We start from the raw sequence: 18,739 nt of genomic DNA, 5'->3' as shown, positions 1-18,739 counted from the left end.
CTTATTAATAAAATCGTTTTCTTAGAGTAAGAGACGGCGCAGAGTTGACATAAGAAGAAAATAACTTCAGAATTTCAATGAATGAGCAAGGGATGGAGGATGAGAACTTGGGCTTTCTGTCTTTTAATAGAAGTGTTCCATTATTCCGTAGAGGATCTGGAGGAATTTAAATATATTTGAGCATAGAAGCAATGATTCACAAGGTCGGAAGTCACTATCACAGACCTTGATGGAAAGGACCTTCCATTAAAGGAGGTGAGATCAACCGAGTGAGGCACACAGACAAGAGAACCCTTGAACAGAACATGAGGCGACCATCAAAACGCTTGTGGCCAGGATATCCAAATGGAAAAATATGAACTCCTAGGAGAAATGGTCAGATGAAAAATATCTTCTTTTTTTTTTTTTTTATGTATATTTTTTCCCTCCTTCTCATTACAATCTTCAAAAACCACATCTCTAAATTAGAAAAGGAAAAAAAAACGTCAAGCCCAGGGCAATATTCTTTTTTTTATTATTATTATTATTCATTCGTTACAAGATCGTTTTGTTGGAAGTGCGTTCATCAAAATATTAATTTGGAAGATACTAGACTACCTTTGTTCTTGAAAATGTCAAACTTTGTTTCTCCCTACGCGTGGATTTCTGATAATGGAGGTGAGGAAATTTGGACTTTCCTATCGGAAGAAGATGACATAATGTGTCAAATATGCCGTTTTAAGTGCCCTTTTAGTCCCATTTCTACAATGGAGCAACACTTAATATCCCCCACTCATCTCAGGAATATGGCTTTATACAGGACACATTTAATTGATGATACTACAGACTATGAAAGCTTCAACGCAGACCTCACGAAGATGCTCGTTTCGTGCAGCATACCCCTAGGCACCATTGACCACCCCAATTTCAAAAAGTTTATTAAGAAATATCTTGGTATATCTGTTCCCTGCCGATATACAATGAATAGATGGGTTGGAGAAGTTAGTCAGGATGTCATCTGCAAAGTTAAGGAAGAAGTTGAGGAGAAGGATTTTTTTATAGCTGTTGATAAGACGAAGGACTGCCGAGATCGACGATTAACATCAATAATGATAGGTCCCTTGGAAGAGGATTTCCTGTATAACCCTTACCTCATCAATCTGACTGATATCTCTACTGTCAATCCAGACATCATTGCACATTTTGTGGTCCAAAGTATCCAACGAACTTTTGGAAATTCTTTTAACAAAGCTAGATTCAAGATGTTCATAGCGGATGGAAAACCACATTTAAAAAAAGCCGGTGAAGTTCTCCAGAGATTGTATCCCCAATTGGAACATATTTCCTCAATCGAGTCTGAATCTGATAATGTTAATGAAATTACTCGTAAAGAATTTTCCAAGGAAATTAAAGTAATCTTCGAAACAAAGAAAATTTTATTATCCTCTGAACAAAGAAAACAGAGATTTCTCAAAATGATGAAGACCATTGATACAAATACATCCAGACTCTCTTTAAACTCTCGTAGAGATTTGATAATCATTAAATGGAATTGCAAATTTACGGATTTGTGAGTGTGAGTATTTAGCGATGAAATACAATTAAACAATGCCTATTTAATTACATTTAATTTTTTATTAGGCTGCAACATCAAAAAGACTACATCATTTTCAAAGTTTGTAATTTTGTAACTCCAATTTCTTCAGGTTAAAACTTTGGGGTTATTACTTTTGTTTCACTTAGACAGGCATTGCTCATGATATCAAATATAAGAAACGTATATGGTAATGTATACGAAACGATGCTCTTTGAATGGTCTCAAATTGAGTGGTCGAATGATTATTATAAGAAATACATTTTTTTTTGCGTTTGGTAAATTTCAATTTATTTAATCCCTGTATTTTTCTATATATAAGTATTTCTCTGTTCTTTAGGAAGCTCACTACTCGACAAATATCCCACGGGTATTTTAATGAAGATGGATTAATGTATTACTTTATCAGAGTGGTGCTATAATTTGCCTTTTCCACGCATTAATACTCACGTTTTTACATAGGTTATTGAAGAATACAGCTTGGAAATGTTATTTTTAAGATTCGAATGACTTGACTATTTTTTGTTTGTTTATCGGGAATCCTAAAAGTATTAGTCTAACATTGGAGAAAGAATATTCTATAAGCATTTTGAAACATAACATAGGAGGGAAGCCGGATTTTATTTCTACACTATATTTGATTGATTGATTTTGTTAATTTTTATGTTATTGAAATTATTAAGATTTGTCATTGAATTTAATTTGTTACATCATTAATTATTTCGATGGCTTATATGATCGAAATTACCCATATTTTTTTGCCAATGTAATTTAGTTAAAAAAATATACTAGTAACTACTAACGTATTTCTGTACAGTTGCAAAGGAGTGTAATGTTTCGGAATATGCTGGATATATTTCTATATAAAATTTATTTTATAGGTCTATTATGAATTTTCCCTTACATGGATCTACGAAGATACTAGGAATTTTTTTAAATATATGAAAAAATGTCATTTTTAACAAAATTTTCAATAATTTTGTCTGTTATTTTTGAAACAGTTATAGGCAGTCTACAATAAAATGGGAAGTAACCAATAGCGAAGTGCATTCAATTTTGATCTAAGGAATAATATTTATAATCACATTTTATATATTTTGTAGATTAATTTGTTCGTTTATATACTAAAATGTAAAAAAATAAAGAGTATTATCATGAAGAATAATATATCTACATCCGTCTCTAGCCTTCAACATATAACATTCCATGTTTGAAAATTCCCGGAATTTTAGTGATTATGTAATGATCAGCATGTGTACATATGAAGTGTTAAGTTCTTAGCTCCATAGCTCTGATCAATATTGTAACTAATGTTCAACATCCAAAATTAGTGAAATCCTTCAACAGTCTCCCCCTTCATTTTAAAATCCTAACTGCGCCTCTTGATTATTTTGTTCTCCAACTATTAAATTGGTAGTAGGTGTACGTGGTTACTTTATAAATCTAATGTAGATACTAAAATCTCGCCTGTACCCTTAAATTTTTTTCCTTTTTTGGCCTGAAAATAATTTTATCAGGCGAAGAACGTTTCATACAAGTAATATAACGAGAGAAAAAATATTTTTGATTTTTTTTTTCGAATGACCTACTTACCATACTTTATGATGCAAAATTATGCTAAAATCTACTTACACTTACCAACAGTTATTTCAAATGTAAAAAAGTTACGATTGGGCATATTTCAATTAAACATTTTATAAAAAATCATGAATTAATATACTATTAATAGAGTAATTTAACTATCAACGTAAGAATTTTAAAGATAAAACGCGCAACCTCTGTCATTTTTTTGAAAATATTGCAATACTATATGTGACCAAGGTAACTAGAAATACATTTCTAGTTTTTAATGTATTTCTAGTTACCTCGATTGACCCTAGGGCTATAGACCCCCCCACCCCCGGAAATATATATATATATTGCAGTTAGAGTAAGAAATCTGTTAATTTGCAAAAAAAAAAAAATGTAATTTGCATAATAACTGAAAAAGATCGTTAATGTGCAAAATCATAAATTCAACATTATCTTCCAAGACCCTTTCTAGAGACACAAATTGATGATCGGTTCAAGGGATACGCAGCATGTCCACAAGGCGTGATTTAGAGTGAGCACCCTTCGTCAATTCATGTATTACAATAAGAGACGCCATCCAGTGTAGCCCCGGTTCATATCCTATCCCACGGCTTGTATTGCGTGCCAACGCGACTAACAAATGGGTTGGATCCCACTGCGAATTCATGTAATATCATCAGAGACACCATCCACTATAGTTCCGGTTGATATCAGAAACCACTGGTTGTTTTGCGTCCCAGCACAACTAACCAACGGGTTGGAACCCAGATTAAGAACCACTGCTTTATAATTTTTTCTCTGTGTTCTTTTTTAAGACATCAAGAGGATTTAATTCCAGTGATTTATAATGCCTTCCATAACGAAGGATTACTTTTCATTACTCTGAAATGTAGATGAAACCAGGAACACTACTAACGAATAGATTCCTCAGACATTCACTTTGAGAAGCCTTTTAAGTTTTCCTTTTGACGAACTAGATAGATCTACTCTATAGTTATGTGTCATTACTGGCAATATCTACAATGAAGTTATAAGAGAAGTTTCAGGGGTTGTTATTCTCAACTTGACCTTATGAAGAAGATATGATTAATAAATGACTTTTCAGTATAGGAAGGATGCTGCTCCTATTTTGGCAGCAAAGGGTATTAATCTATAGCAGAGTTGTAGTAATCTGATCCGGACTCAGAAACATTTGGAAGACTAGGAAAAGATGTATTTTACCAAGCTACTGAGACCTCTACTCATAATGCAAAAATATTTTATAAGTTTCTTAAGCTCTTGAAGAACTCTTTATATACTGGTGATTATATGTTCCTCTAAGCTACTGCTCAACATTTATTTGACTTTATAAGAGAATGATACCCTCCCATTCAACTTGAACAGAAGGCCTATAGTGATTCCTATTTTATAATAATGTCTGATACTTCATAAAAATATAATAATTGGTAAAATAGATTCAAGCTTAATCAAATGTGGCATTCGTGATTAAGTGATATTCATTTCGTAAGAAGGACTTTATAACCTCGTTGAAAATTTAAAAATCCATTTCAGAAATTTTGATTTGAGATACTTTTCCAGCATTAATGGTCTATATGGACAATTTGTTTTACGTTCATTATTTTTTTCAACTAATTAAAAAAAAAAAACAGAAATCATTTAACACTGCTAAAGGAAATAATACTTTTCTACATCATTTCCCTAAAAATTTGTACCTTCAATAATTATGGAAGATTGCTATTCCGAAGGAATATATATCTGGTAGTATATTCATATTTTTTTAAACTACATAAGACATATTTTTGCATACAGAAGTATCTGTCTGGATTTTTTCAAGTATGGTCATTAAATTCTTTATATTCTTTGTTATATTAGATATATCCTATCAACTTTATAAATGCAGAAAGAAAATCACCGTACTTATTATAGCGAGTTCACTTTATTTTTATTTTTTTGCTTTATTCACTTTTTACTATCTGACTTTAAAACAGCCTCAATGGAGTAATGACTCATTAAAAATAATCATTTTAAAGAAAATATCTATACCATCATTACATCTTGGAGGAAGCCCTATAATAATTCCTAGGTATACCCCTTTAATCACTGCTGAAAATGGAAAGAAACATTCTAATGCAAGACTGGAAGGAAGATGAACCGAATTAATCGAGAAGACAACATAAAATCATTATCCAATCTTAAATTAAAAATAGATTTAAATTATATACTTACAGGTATAGAAATTAATTAGGTTGATGAAGGTGAAAAATTTATTTAGACTACAAAAAATCCAATACGTGGGGATTTGCATGTGCTTGTATTATTTATAGGAATCCAGGGATCCATGAATAGACTGATTTTGTTGGCCCATGCATGACCTATACTCACAGAAGCGTCTGCAGGGCTGTAGCCTCCCTCCCTAAAAAAATAGGAGGATTTTTTTCTTTTTTACTGGAAATTTTTTTCATTATTAGAGAGCATAAAATTTAATTTTTGAAATTAAATTTTGAAAAATATTTTTTTTTAAATTTAATTTTTTTCTGAACAGCTGTGAATATCTGAATTTTTTTTCCAAAAAATTTAATATTTGAAATTTAATTTTAAAATTTTTATTCCAATCAGTAAATCCATTTGATATCTTGAAAATATTTATATAATAGAGTGATGAAGCATTTTATAATGATGATCATCATGGCGAACATGAATCTGACGACTCAGATGGAGTTTTAGCTCTTTCACACCGAAGCAAGACATCAACAGAAATGAGCTGTGACCTTGGTATCTCCAGGCAGACTGATGCTGAACCTTGGAGAGAGGACTGCTAAGGCTCCTGAGAGGGTTAGGTAACGTCCAACAAAACCAGATGAGATTTTGGAGGCTGTCAAAAATGTCATTAATGAGAAAGAAGAGAAGGCCAAACGAAGGACTTTGGACTTAAAAGTTACAAGAGAACAACGAAGCAACTCCAGAAGCCAATCGATTACAAGAAGAGGTTTACAGGAGGAAAAAAGGGATTGAATCACCTGAAGAAAAAGCCACATAGAGTTGTCATCTTGCGCTTGGATGAGACGCAAGTCTTTTCTAATATGAATAATACTAGGAGGTGGACCCTCCTAGTATTAGTGTCAATTTATGAAAATGAGCAAATTAAATTTTAGGCCAACTTTTCTGATGCAAAATGATCTTCAAACACTCTGGAAAAAAAATTCTGCAAAAGCATTTCTTAGTACTACAATTTGTTTTTCTTCAAAATGAAAAATAAGGATTCTATTTTTATGAACCCCTTGAAAAAATGAACTTTAATGAAACTTTTGAAATTCAACAACATAACTTTAAAATTCAACAACACAACTTTAAAATTCAAAAACAAAACTTTAAAATTCAAATTTCCGAAATTATGCAACATGACTTTGGAATTCAAACTTCTGAACCCCTTTAGCAATAGATAATGTTGTTAAAAAAAGTAATTTCCAAAAGTCAAAAAACGGCCTTTGAAGACTGAAACTTTTCAAATATATTTTTTCATAAAAATACAATAGGAGATCGAATTACTCTAAAAATTGGACCCCTATTACACACGCTAAAATAAAAATTTAGAAAAAATTTAAATTTTTTTGTAACCTAGACCTTAAAACTGAACTTTATAAAGTTAAAATGTTATAAAACTATTGCTTTAAGCATAAAAAGGCTTTAATGGTCACAACATTCGCGAGTTTCTTCTTATTACCTTGAAAATGGATTTAAAAAATATGTATCCATGGGCGACCAAGTAATATTGGGGTGAGGAGGCCGGCCAGATCCCCCAAAAAAAAAAGTGCTTAGAAGATCCTTTTGCATCCGAGAAGTTGGGCTAAAATTGAATTTGATTTACCCCCCTACTAATACATTTTTTATCCCCAAAATCATATAACAGAAAGCTTATATTAACAATAGTCATAATCAGTGATGAAAACCCAGTGTAGAATGGGCATCTTAAAAAAACAACCAAGAAACAACATACTATCCCTGACAATTTGAATACTCTTTTGGAGGAGAGAAACAATAATACTCATGACGTTTTATTAGATCAGCTACAATCAGCTGGGATAAGGGATGAAGGAAAAAGGATATAAACAATGACATTTCTAATATTACTCCGATGTCAATCTATTAAATTCTACTCTGAGTCCGTCAAGTAATTACAATTATAATTCCGCAACAAATTCTCAGGCTTTTATGAGAACACACGGATCTTCAATCAAGTTTTGAGTATAATTGAATCTATTTAGGAAAGAATGTTCACTACTCAGGAATTAAATAATAATGACAAATGCTAAGGAAAAGAAAATTCATTCTTCAGATTACTAATTTAAAAAAAAACGGGCCAGCTAAAAAATAGACCGTAATGCAGGCCATAGGACTGAACCAAGGAAGACGATATAACTGAAATAGTCACTATTTTTCCTTTTTCCTCTACTCTTCTTGTGTAGTACCAGTTGACTATAACAGTTGAGTATAACGTGAGTTCTATTTAAATTCAAGCGGCATCCATTTGGATTCTTTGAAAGATACCTTAGTTAATCATTAAGGTGATTAATTAACCATGCCAAACCCCTGTGTGGTACCTGGTTGTGTTGTTGGTCAACCGAGGAAGAAAATCCCCTCTCACGTTTCAACCCACCGGCTCCCTGCCAATCCCATTCGAAGACAAAAGTGGATTCATGCCATAAAAAAAAGTTCGAAGCAATTATGATTATCAAGAAGGTTAAAAAAGTTATAGTTGTTTGCTCACTTCATTTTCGCCCCGATGATTTCACTTATGAGTCAAAGGATAGGAATCCTAGTAGAAAGAAAAAGAAAGTCCCCGATGGGAAAGTGAAGAAACCTCGCTTAAAAGAAGATGCTGTTCCTTGCATTTACCCAAACTTACCCAGTTATACATCCATTCCTTCAACATCAAGAAGATCATCTACGGCCACTTCAGCTTCTCGCTTTGAGAAAGAGATAGAAAGGATAGATTCAGCGTCTATAGCTTTTTTTGAAGCTGAAAAAATCCCTCCATTTGAAACTGTCAGCTCCTTATTGAAAGGTATTCATTAATCTGGTTTCCATCTCTGTTTTTTGTTTAGAATCACTTTCACGGTTTCTTTTTCTTCATTTCAGAAGGGAACATTTCTCTACCCAGCGGATTTCAAGTTCTTCAAATCAAACCCAAAACTATAGATATTTTCCAATTTCGTGAGGGTGAAAATGGACTCCCTATGGTAGAAAGAGGAATAATTATAAAAGAAAATCTGAGCTTCAAAGCTTTTCTTCAAGGTTGCATTGTACCTACTCATCGTCTTAATCACTTAGTTAAGAAAGGAGGAATACTTACAGAGACTTCGCAAATTCCAAACATTTTGTCTCTTTTGAAAAGCATTGAACTAGAAAAAGAAGAACTTCTTATTAAAGATGCATTGAATAACTTAGAAGAAAAATTCAAAGTGGCGGTTCTTTCTGATGAGAAAAAGATGAAGTTGGAATTTGCGATGGAACAATGCAATTTGGCTCTCGGAGCCAGAAAATATTCACCAGGGTTATTAGGTTTATCGACAGTTCAATAATATTCAAGCTACCACTGAAGAAGAAGCTGAGAAAAACAGTTTAATTGAGTTGATTAATAGAGAAGGACTTATTACCACTTCGAATTTGTTCTTCTTGTCATTTTGCTACATAAACAACTTCCTAAGTAGTATTTTGAAAAGCCCAGATTTAGTCAAAAAGTTGTTCAACGCTTCATCTGCTACTAATACTTTCAATTGTGGAGTTATCCAAAGAATTAATGGCGATGAAAGTGCATTCCCACTTCTAGATAAAATATGTGAATCTGGTCACAAGAACCAGGATTTATTGAGCAAGATTTCAGGCAAAGTTTTTTGTTTTTGGTACTGCACTTGAACAGGTAAAAAATTGGTGGGTATCCCAGTCTATAGCTACCTTTGGGTTGAACATACGAACGAGTTCTAGGAAAGGTTAGGAGCAAGAATTATGGTACTATTAATTACAGTTTATTAAAAAAATCAGCTACATATTGTGTCATGTTTTTGGAAGATATAATTTCCCATGATTCTGCTATAGAAATGAGAATCTTCACTATTTCAAATAACACTAGAAGAGTTAGTATAAAAAGTAGTGAAAATTTTCAAATTCAGGATACTTGATTTAATTTATAAAAATCACAAAAAACTAACATATTTCTATATTTGAGATCTATTAACATTGTGATATCTTAAATTTATTCCCTGAAAGTTGCTAATATGATATGTTATACAATTAGTAATCGAAAACTAATGACTAACACTTTCATCGTAGCAGTAGATTAATAGTAAATCGACAAGTTTAAGTATTATAACGTATATTTGTGATATTAAGGTAAAGAAGTAGGGGGGAGGTTAACCAAAAAAACGATTAACTATTGCAAAAAATATTAATTACCAATTTTAATTGAAGTGATACATATACAGAAAATCAAACAAATTAATGATGACATATCATAAGATACATAAGTTATTAATATTAAATATTACAAATTTATTCAACAAATAATTAGCAACAATTGTAAATTATAACTATAGAGAATATAATGCGACATTTTTACGCAGAAACAAATATACTTATTATGAGTAAAAAATATAATTACCTTTCATTATTTTTTTACTACAGATTTGAACGAGATAAAAGTTGTCTTAATAATAGAATTCACCAATTTTTAAAGAAGACGTTATCACAAAAATCAAGGATATTAAGAAAAAGCTTGATAAATCATTCTTTCTGGAAGGCAATGCACCTTTTATTTTTTTCTACCTAAAGACGATCTTGTTCCTACAATTTTACATTAGACTTTAATTTATATTTAGTGTAAAGTTGAAATAAATTTTTATTAAATAGTTTAGTTTTATATTGTCATTTTTCAAGAAATTTAACTTGATAGGTTCTGCAGCCCATTAAATTATTTCAAGTGGCAATGCGACCCATTATTTTAAAAGGCTAGACGTCCTTGATATAGTACATTTTTATTGAAATTTATATTGTATTCAGACAATCAAACTATAATATGATAAGAAATTGTCATTAGAGACTCCATTTCATTTTTAAGAAATTTAACTTGGCTAAAAGGTTTTGCGGGTGGATCAAAACCTATCGCCACCGCCATCCTAAGTATCAAGGACCCCTTCGAATATATTATAATACACCCCGGTCCACACGTTACGCTAGTTAACCGTTCGTTCACAAAGGGGATCAAAATCCATCGCCGTCACTATCCTGAGTATCAAGGGCCCCTTCCGATATCCTATAATACACTCCCCTCTACGAGTCGTGCAAGGGAACCCCTGGTCCAAAAGGTGGATTATTACCCACCGCTTCCCTGAGCATCAAGGATCCCTTTTACTATCATATAATACGCCCCACCAACGGATTGAGCGAAAGACCCGCAGGTTCAAGAGCTTCATTGAACATCAAGAACCTTCGCTATTTACACAACTCAAGCGATTGGGTTTTTTTTTATATTATACTTAGTGAGTTCCGTAAAGGTAAAAGTAACTTTGGTTTTTGTTTATGACCGTCACGCGGCTCCTCTGCAACCGGAGGGTTCAGGTATTTTTTTACTAAAATGTAAACCAAATAGGTGAACAATTTGAATAAATGTGATAAAATGTGGCCATATCAGGATGACAGCAGCGACAAGTAAAGATCTAATAGAAAATTTCCATTAGAAGTTAATCCTCTTTAATAACATTCGAACTACACGGTTGTATATTTCATATAAATTTGATAACTATTTAATTCCTTTACAAAAATGTCTCATTTCATTTTGTATATGTATAATAATTTACATTTGTCGCTAATAATTTGTTGAATTTATTTGTTTTATTTTATATTAATGACTTATATATCGTGACATTTGTCCTTTTATTCTTCTGCATATAACTTCTATTAAAACTTATAATTCTTTTTTAGTTGTACTTTTTTAATTTACAAATACTTATTTAACTTAATATTACAAAATACGTATATCAACTATAAGCTTAAATATATTATCTTAATAATCTTTACTATTTCAATGTAACGATAAAGACGTCATACTTCGTAATAAATATCACAATATAATATCATTCTTCGTACAAATTTAAATTCAGTAAATACTAATTATATTTGAAATATTTTAATTCCTTACTCATCGTGAATCTTCAATCTTGGAATCTCCTTCGCTAAATTACAATAATTAACTTTACTTGCTCTGCTACATCAAACATGTATATGTGAGATGTCCCTGCTCCTTCATCTTCAACGGCAAATAATTTGATCTTATATAAAGATAGGAAATGAGTCTTTCCTCTTTGAATTGATGAATATGGAATGGACGTGGCCTCCATAAGGTCATGGTAAACAATTGAACTTCAGTGTTTAGGGTTACAAAATTCCCGCAATTTTCAAATATGGAACCAGGGAATGCCCAATACTGAATATATACTGAAAGTATATTATTCTTAATGAAACTAGATTTTTTTACATATTAGTATATAAACGAAGAAATCAATCTAGAAAATATAAAAAATATGATTATAAATATTATTATGTTGAAAGTTCGTTAGATCGAGATTTAATGTACTCCGTTATTTGTTACTTCACATTACTGTAGACTGCCTAGTCTAAAGAAATTACAAACAAACATATTGAATTTTTATATAAAATTATATTTGTACAGTTACTGAAATTTCAACGAATCGTAGTAAGTAGTATATTACTATTTGTCTTTCTAATATACACAAAATAAATTGAAAAATTGTTTAACGACTTCCAAACGACTTTGATTATTCTTCTTTTGATAGGTCCACGTCTTTGGTTTCGAAAAGAATTTGTATCTGTTCTTTAACTTTTAAAATCTTTCTCCAAAAAATACCTACTACAAATTCTTGAATTAAGATTTGGCTCCTAATTTTGGCTTCTAATTGATATAATCAATTGCTTCAAGAACTCAGGATCATTGGGGAGTTTATAGAGGAAATAACTTTATTATGTTTCCTAGATTTCGTTTTAGGCTCATTTCGAGTTCGAGACGATCGGTTACACCTTCTACGCGTACACACTTCAAAACAACATACATAAGTATAATGTTGTTTATAATTTTCTTTTGCACACTGGTATAAATATAAAAGGGGGGAGCCTCCCATATTTATTTCAGTGTTCCCTGCATTACTTATAAATTCAATCTTCAAACAATAATGATAGCAGCCTTGCAAAATGTAAAATATACTGTTCCATTATAAGTCATTATCATATTTTTTTTATCAATACATTTTTTTCCTATCTCACTCCTACTCGTTACGATCTTCAAAAACCACATCCCTAAATTAGAAAAGGAAAAAACCCAGTAAAGCCAGGGCAATATTCTTCTTCTTTTTTTATTATTATTCATTCGTTACAAGATCGTTGTGTTGGAAGAGCGTTCATAAAAATATTAATTTGGAAGATACTGGACTACCTTTGTTCTTGAAAATGTCAAACTTTGTTTCTCCCTACGCGTGGATTTCTGATAATGGAGGTGAGGAAATTTGGACTTTCCTATCGGAAGAAGATGACATAATGTGTCAAATATGCCGTTTTAAGTGCCCTTTTAGTCCCATTTCTACAATGGAGCAACACTTAATATCCCCCACTCATCTCAGGAATATGGCTTTATACAAGACACATTTAATTGACGATATCACGGACTATAAAAGCTTTAACACAGACCTCACAAAGATGCTCGTTTCGTGCAGCATACCCCTAGGCACCATTGACCACCCCAATTTCAAAAAGTTCATTAAGAAATATCTTGGTTTATCTGTTCCCTGCCGATATACAATGGATAGATGGGTTGGAGAAGTTAGTCAGGATGTCATCTGCAATGTCAAGGAAGAAGTTGAGGAGAAAGATTTTTTTATAGCTGTTGATAAGACGAAGGACTGCCGAGATCGACGATTAACATCAATAATGATAGGTCCCTTGGAAGAGGATTTCCTGTATAACCCTTACCTCATCAATCTGACTGATATCTCTACTGTCAATCCAGACATCATTGCACATTTTGTGGTCCAAAGTATCCAACGAACTTTAGGAAATTCTTTTAACAAAGCTAGATTCAAGATGTTCATAGCGGATGGAAAACCACATTTAAAAAAAGTCGGTGAAGTTCTTCAGAGACTATATCCCCAATTGGAACATATTTCCTCTATCGAGCCTGAAACCGATAATGTTAATGAAATTACTCGTAAAGAATTTTCCAAGGAAATTAAAGTAATCTTCGAAGCAAAGAAAATTTTATTATCCTCTGAACAAAGAAAACAGAGATTTCTCAAAATGATGAAGACCATTGATATTAATAAATCTAGACTCTCTTTAAAATCTCGTAGAGATTTGATTATCATTAAATGGAATTGCAAATTTACGGATTTGTGAGTGTGAGTATTTAGCGATGAAATACAATTAAACAATGCCTATTTAATTACATTTAATTTTTTATTAGGCTGCAACATCAAAAAGACTACATCATTTTCAAAGTTTGTAATTTGTAACTCCAGTTTCTTCCTTCACGTTAAGACTTCGAGTTTTAAACTTTTATTTTATAAATAATATTACTTTTGTTTCACTTAAACAGGTGTTGCTCATGATATCGAATATAAAGAACTTAGAAAAATATGGTAATGAATACGAAACGATGCTGTTTGAATGGTCTCAAACAGATTGCTCGAATGATTATGATCCAAAACGCAGTTTTTCGTTTTCGGTAAATTTCAATACGTTAAATGCCCCTATTTTTCTGTATGTACGTATATTTTTAGGAAGCTCACAGCTCGACAAATATTCCACGGTTATTTTAATGAACATGGATGAACTATAACTTCATCAGACTGCTGCTACATATAATTTACCTTTTCCATGTATTAGCACTCACGTTTTTTATATTGGTTATTGTAGAATACAGATTTGAAATGACTGTCGAATGACTTGACTATTTTTTGTTTGTTTATCGGGAATCCTAAAAGTATTAGTCTAACTTTGGCGAAAGAAGATTCTATAAGCTATTTGAAACATAACATTGGAGGGAAGACGGATTTTATTTCTACACTATATTTCATTGATTGATTTTGTTTATTCGTATGTTATTGAGATTTGCAATTGAATTGATTTTTTTACATCATTAATTATTTTGATGGTTACTATGATCGAATTTCCCCATGTTTTTTTTGTGTTTTTTTTGTGGTTCCGTGACAATGTCATTTTGTTAAATAATATACTATTCTCTCTTAACGCATGACTGTACAGTTGAAAAGGAGTGGAAAGTTTTGGAATATGCTTGATATATTTCTACAAAAAATCCATTTTATAGCAATTTATTTAAATATATCAAAAAAATGTCATTTCTAATTTAAAAAAATTCAATATGTTTGTTTGTAATTTCTTTAGACTAGGCAGTCTACAGTAATGTGAAGTAACAAATAACGGAGTACATTAAATCTCGATCTAACGAACTTTCAACATAATAATATTTATAATCATATGTTTTATATTTTCTAGATTGATTTCTTCGTTTATATACTAATATGTAAAAAAATCTAGTTTCATTAAGAATAATATACAGCTGTCTCTAACCTTCAGTATTGGGCATTCCCTGGTTCCATATTTGAAAATTGCGGGAATTTTGTAACCCTAAATAACGAATTTCAATTGTTTACCATGGCCTTTTTGGAGGCCACGTCCATTCCATATTCATCAATTCAAAGAGGAAAGACTCATTTCCTATCTTTATATGAAATCAAATTATTTGCCGTTGAAGATGAAGGAGCAGGGACATCTCACATATACATGTTTGATGTAGCAGAGCAAGTAAATTTAATTATTGTAATTTAAAAAAATATATATATTCTTAATTTCTCTATAATTATTAATGGAAACTTGCAAGACGGGTTCTAATTCTACTGCGTCACGTTTATAATAATAATATTATAATAATGGACAATAGTTTTGCTCCTTGACTTGAAATACAATTCGACAACTGTGGGTATGTGATTCCTTTCAATAATATTTTTTCAATGCATTTCAGAGGTCAGAACTAAAATGTCATTGTTATGGGTCTTTTAGCATACATTGTAATGCTCAGGAAAGTGGATAAAATATATATTCATTTTCTGGTAGAGTATCATTCCATTTTTTCTGCCGATCGCAGCTTTGGAATGATATCTAAATCTTTTAAAAATTAGGGAAGTATAGATTTCATAGATGAATTAATTGCAGTAGTAAAAAATACGTCTCCAAAATTGTTTGCAAAATCTACAAAAGAAGATGGAGTTAAATGGGTTAATTGGAAAAAAAATTATATCTGAATACTTAACTAAAATAAGAGGAATAAAAAAGTATGACTTATTTATATTCTCCTCTGATCATCCTGGAATTGTAAAAATAAAGGAGTGGTTCAATAGTAAAGAAATTACTTCTTTAAGGCATTAAAGAATCACATTTCATCTAAGGAATTGATCATTTCGATTCCTGAAAATTACTTATGTGAAGAAGCTCTTTTAACAGAAGAAAGGAAAATATATCTAGAAAGAAATATAACTGATCTAATCTATTGTGAAAACAAGAGGAAAAAATTTCTTTAGGGACTATTGGAGCAATCTTCAAGCCATCTACCTTGAACAATATCATTTACCTTGAATCCTTTTCCTAACTCAAGCATTAATCCTACTTAAGTCAATTGACTACCTTAAATCTGTTTTCTACATCAAGCCTTCTTTCTACTCCAAGCTCTCCTCTCACCTTGAATATGTTTCCTACCTCAAGTCCTCTTCCTGCTCCAAGCTTTCCCCCTAGCTCAAGTATGTTTCCTGCCTCAAGTTCCCCTCCTACCCTAAATCCATTTCATACCTCGAGCCCCTTTTCAACCTTAAATCCGTTTCTTACCTCAAGCTCTCCTATATTAATTCAACTTCATTCAAGCCTCGTCCTACCTCATCATCGGCAAGAGTTAAAGGAAGGTGTTTCAATTGCATTGGGTGTTCTTTATACAAAAGATATGTAAATAAAAAAGAGCGAAAATGTAGAATGTGTAAATTTTGCATCAACAAACATTTATAACAGTCATGTAAAAAATTTATATGCAAAAACATTAATAAATTGTTAAATAATTTTATCTCAATCCTGATGTTTTTATTTCAAAAAATGTATTATATGTTTAAAAATTAAAGCCTGTGTTATGGACATAAAATCAAAAAGTTTTTTTGTTGGTCTGAATTAATTCGGTCCAACCAAAAATATAACAGTCTCAGACCGGTCTAGGATTTCCAGACCGGAAGCCAACACTGGTGTTTACTCAAAGGCATTAATATAATACTAATATAAAATGAAGACTTCGTCATGTTTTTTACCTTATTATCACAGGATCTTGTTCCTCACATTTTGTATGGTTTGAAAGTGAATAATGGCCTCTCTTTCTCAATTTTTTCAAAAGAACTTCCTATATATATTGACGAAGTGAATCATATATGTTCATTAAAGAGTCTGAGTCGTTATTCTAATATAAATAACATTTTATCATATTTAAACAATAAACAGATGGAACCCAAACTAGCTTTAAGCATAAAGTATGCCATTGATATATTGGAAGAAACAGTACGTCATCAAGATTTTAATTCAAAAAATCATATCAGCTTTATTATAAATCAACTTCACCTTCACTCTGTAAGTGCAAAAGGACGAAGATACTCTCCTGAATTGTTAGTAATTTTCAATACTTTTGCACAATTAAAGCCCAGCTTTACATAATCAAATTAGAGAATCTGGAATTATTTACTTGCCATCTGAATCGCATACAAGAAGAATAACAAGCGCTTTCTCAATTAATTATTTAAAACCTAGAGTTAAATTAATGGATGAAAAAGACAAGTATGTTTCTGTAATAATTGACGAAGTTTATTCCTCACAGAGAGTTGAATTTAGTGGTGACAATTTTTTGGATGTGATAGGAATGGAAACTATTCTAAAACCATACCTTGTATTATGGGGAAGAGTGTACTTGGGAAATATAGTGAGATAGTAGGTATGGTACCAATCACAAATATTAAATCTTCATTTATAAAGCAATATTATATGAAATTTCTTGAAGTAGTTTCCAAAGTTGACCTAGAACCCGTTGGTGTATCGTACCAACTGCCGGGCAAGACGGACAGATTTTAACAAAATATGCAATCACTCATACACTATAGCGTCAATATTAAAAAGTGTGGTGGAAGTCAAGCATATGTTATGGTATAACCTTGATAAAAACCAATTTTTCAATTAACGTAGCAATTCACCTAACAAGACTTAATAATTTTGAAAAATCACAGAATATATATATTTTTGAGCCACTTTAATTATGCGTGATTTAAGACTTCTCACTATCGAGAAAGAGATTTTTCCAATCGACGACTGAGCAAATGATAACAATGATTTATAAATAATTAACAAAGAAGTTTTAAATTTGCCGTTTTTTAATTCAAATTGAACGACGTGTATTACAGTTAATACTTTACAATATGGTTCATTTACAAACATTTTATGAATATTAAAACGTAAGAATCCAAGTCATGTTAAAAAATCTAATTCTAAAATGACAGAAACAGAGAAATATAAGATATACACCTCCTGATCATAGTGAATCATTTTTATATGCCGTATTATAATAATGGCATTAGATAGAATGTTATTTAATAGATAGATAAGAGACTATTAGATAGTTATATAACATTAATAAAATAACACAATTAAGTCACTGTCGTAGTAGTTAGAATTTTATCTTTCAATTATTTACAAAAAATCCTCTTTACATAGAGAGGCGTTTTTTTCCTTGAATTTCATTAAAGGGGTATCATCACGGGTGTAACAGAAGATGAAGCCATAGCAATTAACTTGGACTTGAGACGACCAATGAGATCCTCCTTAACTCTAACTTGTTCTTTCAACTGAGCATTCCTTTCACATAGTACATCCACTTCACCCAACATGACCTCTAGTTTAGTTTTTCGATTCATACGACATCGACGAGAGGCTTCATTATTTAATTCTCTTGTCCGAAGATATTTAGCCTCATTAACGGATTGGGGAATGGGAACAACTCTACTTTTAGTGGCACTTCCGATTGGGCGTCCTCGAGGTTTTTTCTTGAGCACTTTCGGTACTTTGTTGCTCTTGGGGCGACCTCTTGATCTGGATGGTGCTGGAGAAGGGGTAGAGAGTGTGTGGTGCATGATAGCATATTCTTCGTCGTCTCCTTCGAGGATGATCGTGGGTATTTCTGACGCGTCCAGGGGGGTTAAGGATTTGATGTCATTGATGGTGATGAGATTACTTTCCACTTGCTTCTCCTCTTTGGGAGGGATTTCGAAGGCGATATTTAAATCACGTGGATCAACAAAGGGGCCCAAGTCTTCCTCAGTGCTTGTTTGGTTTAGGGCCTGATCTGAGAGGAGTTCTCTGATGAAATCATCTGAGAGCGCATTGTAAGACCAATTGTCGAAAACATCGTCTTCGAAAGTATTGACAACAACTTCTAGTGGATTG

At 31.8% G+C, this 18,739-nt stretch overlaps 3 protein-coding genes across 5 annotated transcripts; all 3 read left to right on the top strand.

Moving 5' to 3' along the window:
* The first annotated feature begins 248 nt into the window (after positions 1-248).
* On the top strand, positions 249-2,738 carry LOC121125383 (uncharacterized). 2 transcript variants are annotated; one of them, XR_011782025.1, is made up of 4 exons: positions 249-375; positions 469-1,555; positions 1,621-1,851; positions 1,914-2,738. XR_011782025.1 is itself a non-coding variant. In XM_071891388.1 (3 exons), the coding sequence occupies exon 2, from the start codon at positions 612-614 to the stop codon at positions 1,551-1,553; it is 942 nt and encodes a 313-aa protein (XP_071747489.1). In that variant the 5' UTR covers positions 249-375; positions 469-611; the 3' UTR covers positions 1,554-1,555; positions 1,621-2,738. The 2 variants fall into 2 exon arrangements, 1 of the variants encoding a protein (XP_071747489.1); XM_071891388.1 differs by having other exon boundaries at positions 1,621-2,738.
* A 4,802-nt stretch (positions 2,739-7,540) lies between these two features.
* Positions 7,541-10,052, top strand: LOC121125626 (uncharacterized). Of its 2 annotated transcripts, none has more exons than XM_071891496.1 (3): positions 7,541-8,207; positions 8,282-9,062; positions 9,824-10,052. In XM_071891496.1, exons 1-2 carry the CDS (start codon positions 7,868-7,870, stop codon positions 8,722-8,724), a joined length of 783 nt encoding a protein of 260 aa, XP_071747597.1. In that variant the 5' UTR covers positions 7,541-7,867; the 3' UTR covers positions 8,725-9,062; positions 9,824-10,052. The 2 variants fall into 2 exon arrangements, with proteins under 2 accessions (XP_071747597.1, XP_071747596.1); XM_071891495.1 differs by having other exon boundaries at positions 8,282-9,132.
* Positions 10,053-11,893: 1,841 nt separating this feature from the next.
* Positions 11,894-14,138, top strand: LOC121125420 (uncharacterized). Its single transcript, XM_040720619.2, has 4 exons — positions 11,894-13,602; positions 13,668-13,735; positions 13,800-13,928; positions 13,984-14,138. Exon 1 carries the CDS (start codon positions 12,659-12,661, stop codon positions 13,598-13,600), a length of 942 nt encoding a protein of 313 aa, XP_040576553.1. The 5' UTR covers positions 11,894-12,658; the 3' UTR covers positions 13,601-13,602; positions 13,668-13,735; positions 13,800-13,928; positions 13,984-14,138.
* Positions 14,139-18,739: the final 4,601 nt, after the last annotated feature.

This window comes from Lepeophtheirus salmonis, chromosome 10 (genome assembly GCF_016086655.4).
Source record: "Lepeophtheirus salmonis chromosome 10, UVic_Lsal_1.4, whole genome shotgun sequence".
NCBI lineage: Eukaryota > Metazoa > Arthropoda > Copepoda > Siphonostomatoida > Caligidae > Lepeophtheirus > Lepeophtheirus salmonis.
This window is presented reverse-complemented; position numbering and strand designations above follow the sequence as displayed.

Bases quoted from the DNA above. Each gene is read 5' to 3' on its own strand.
- LOC121125383 (XM_071891388.1), top strand. From the start codon at position 612: ATGTCAAACTTTGTTTCTCCCTACGCGTGGATTTCTGATAATGGAGGT.
- LOC121125626 (XM_071891496.1), top strand. From the start codon at position 7,868: ATGATTATCAAGAAGGTTAAAAAAGTTATAGTTGTTTGCTCACTTCAT. The intron at 8,208-8,281 runs GTATTCATTAAT...TCTTCATTTCAG, and splicing joins TGTCAGCTCCTTATTGAAAG to AAGGGAACATTTCTCTACCC.
- LOC121125420 (XM_040720619.2), top strand. From the start codon at position 12,659: ATGTCAAACTTTGTTTCTCCCTACGCGTGGATTTCTGATAATGGAGGT.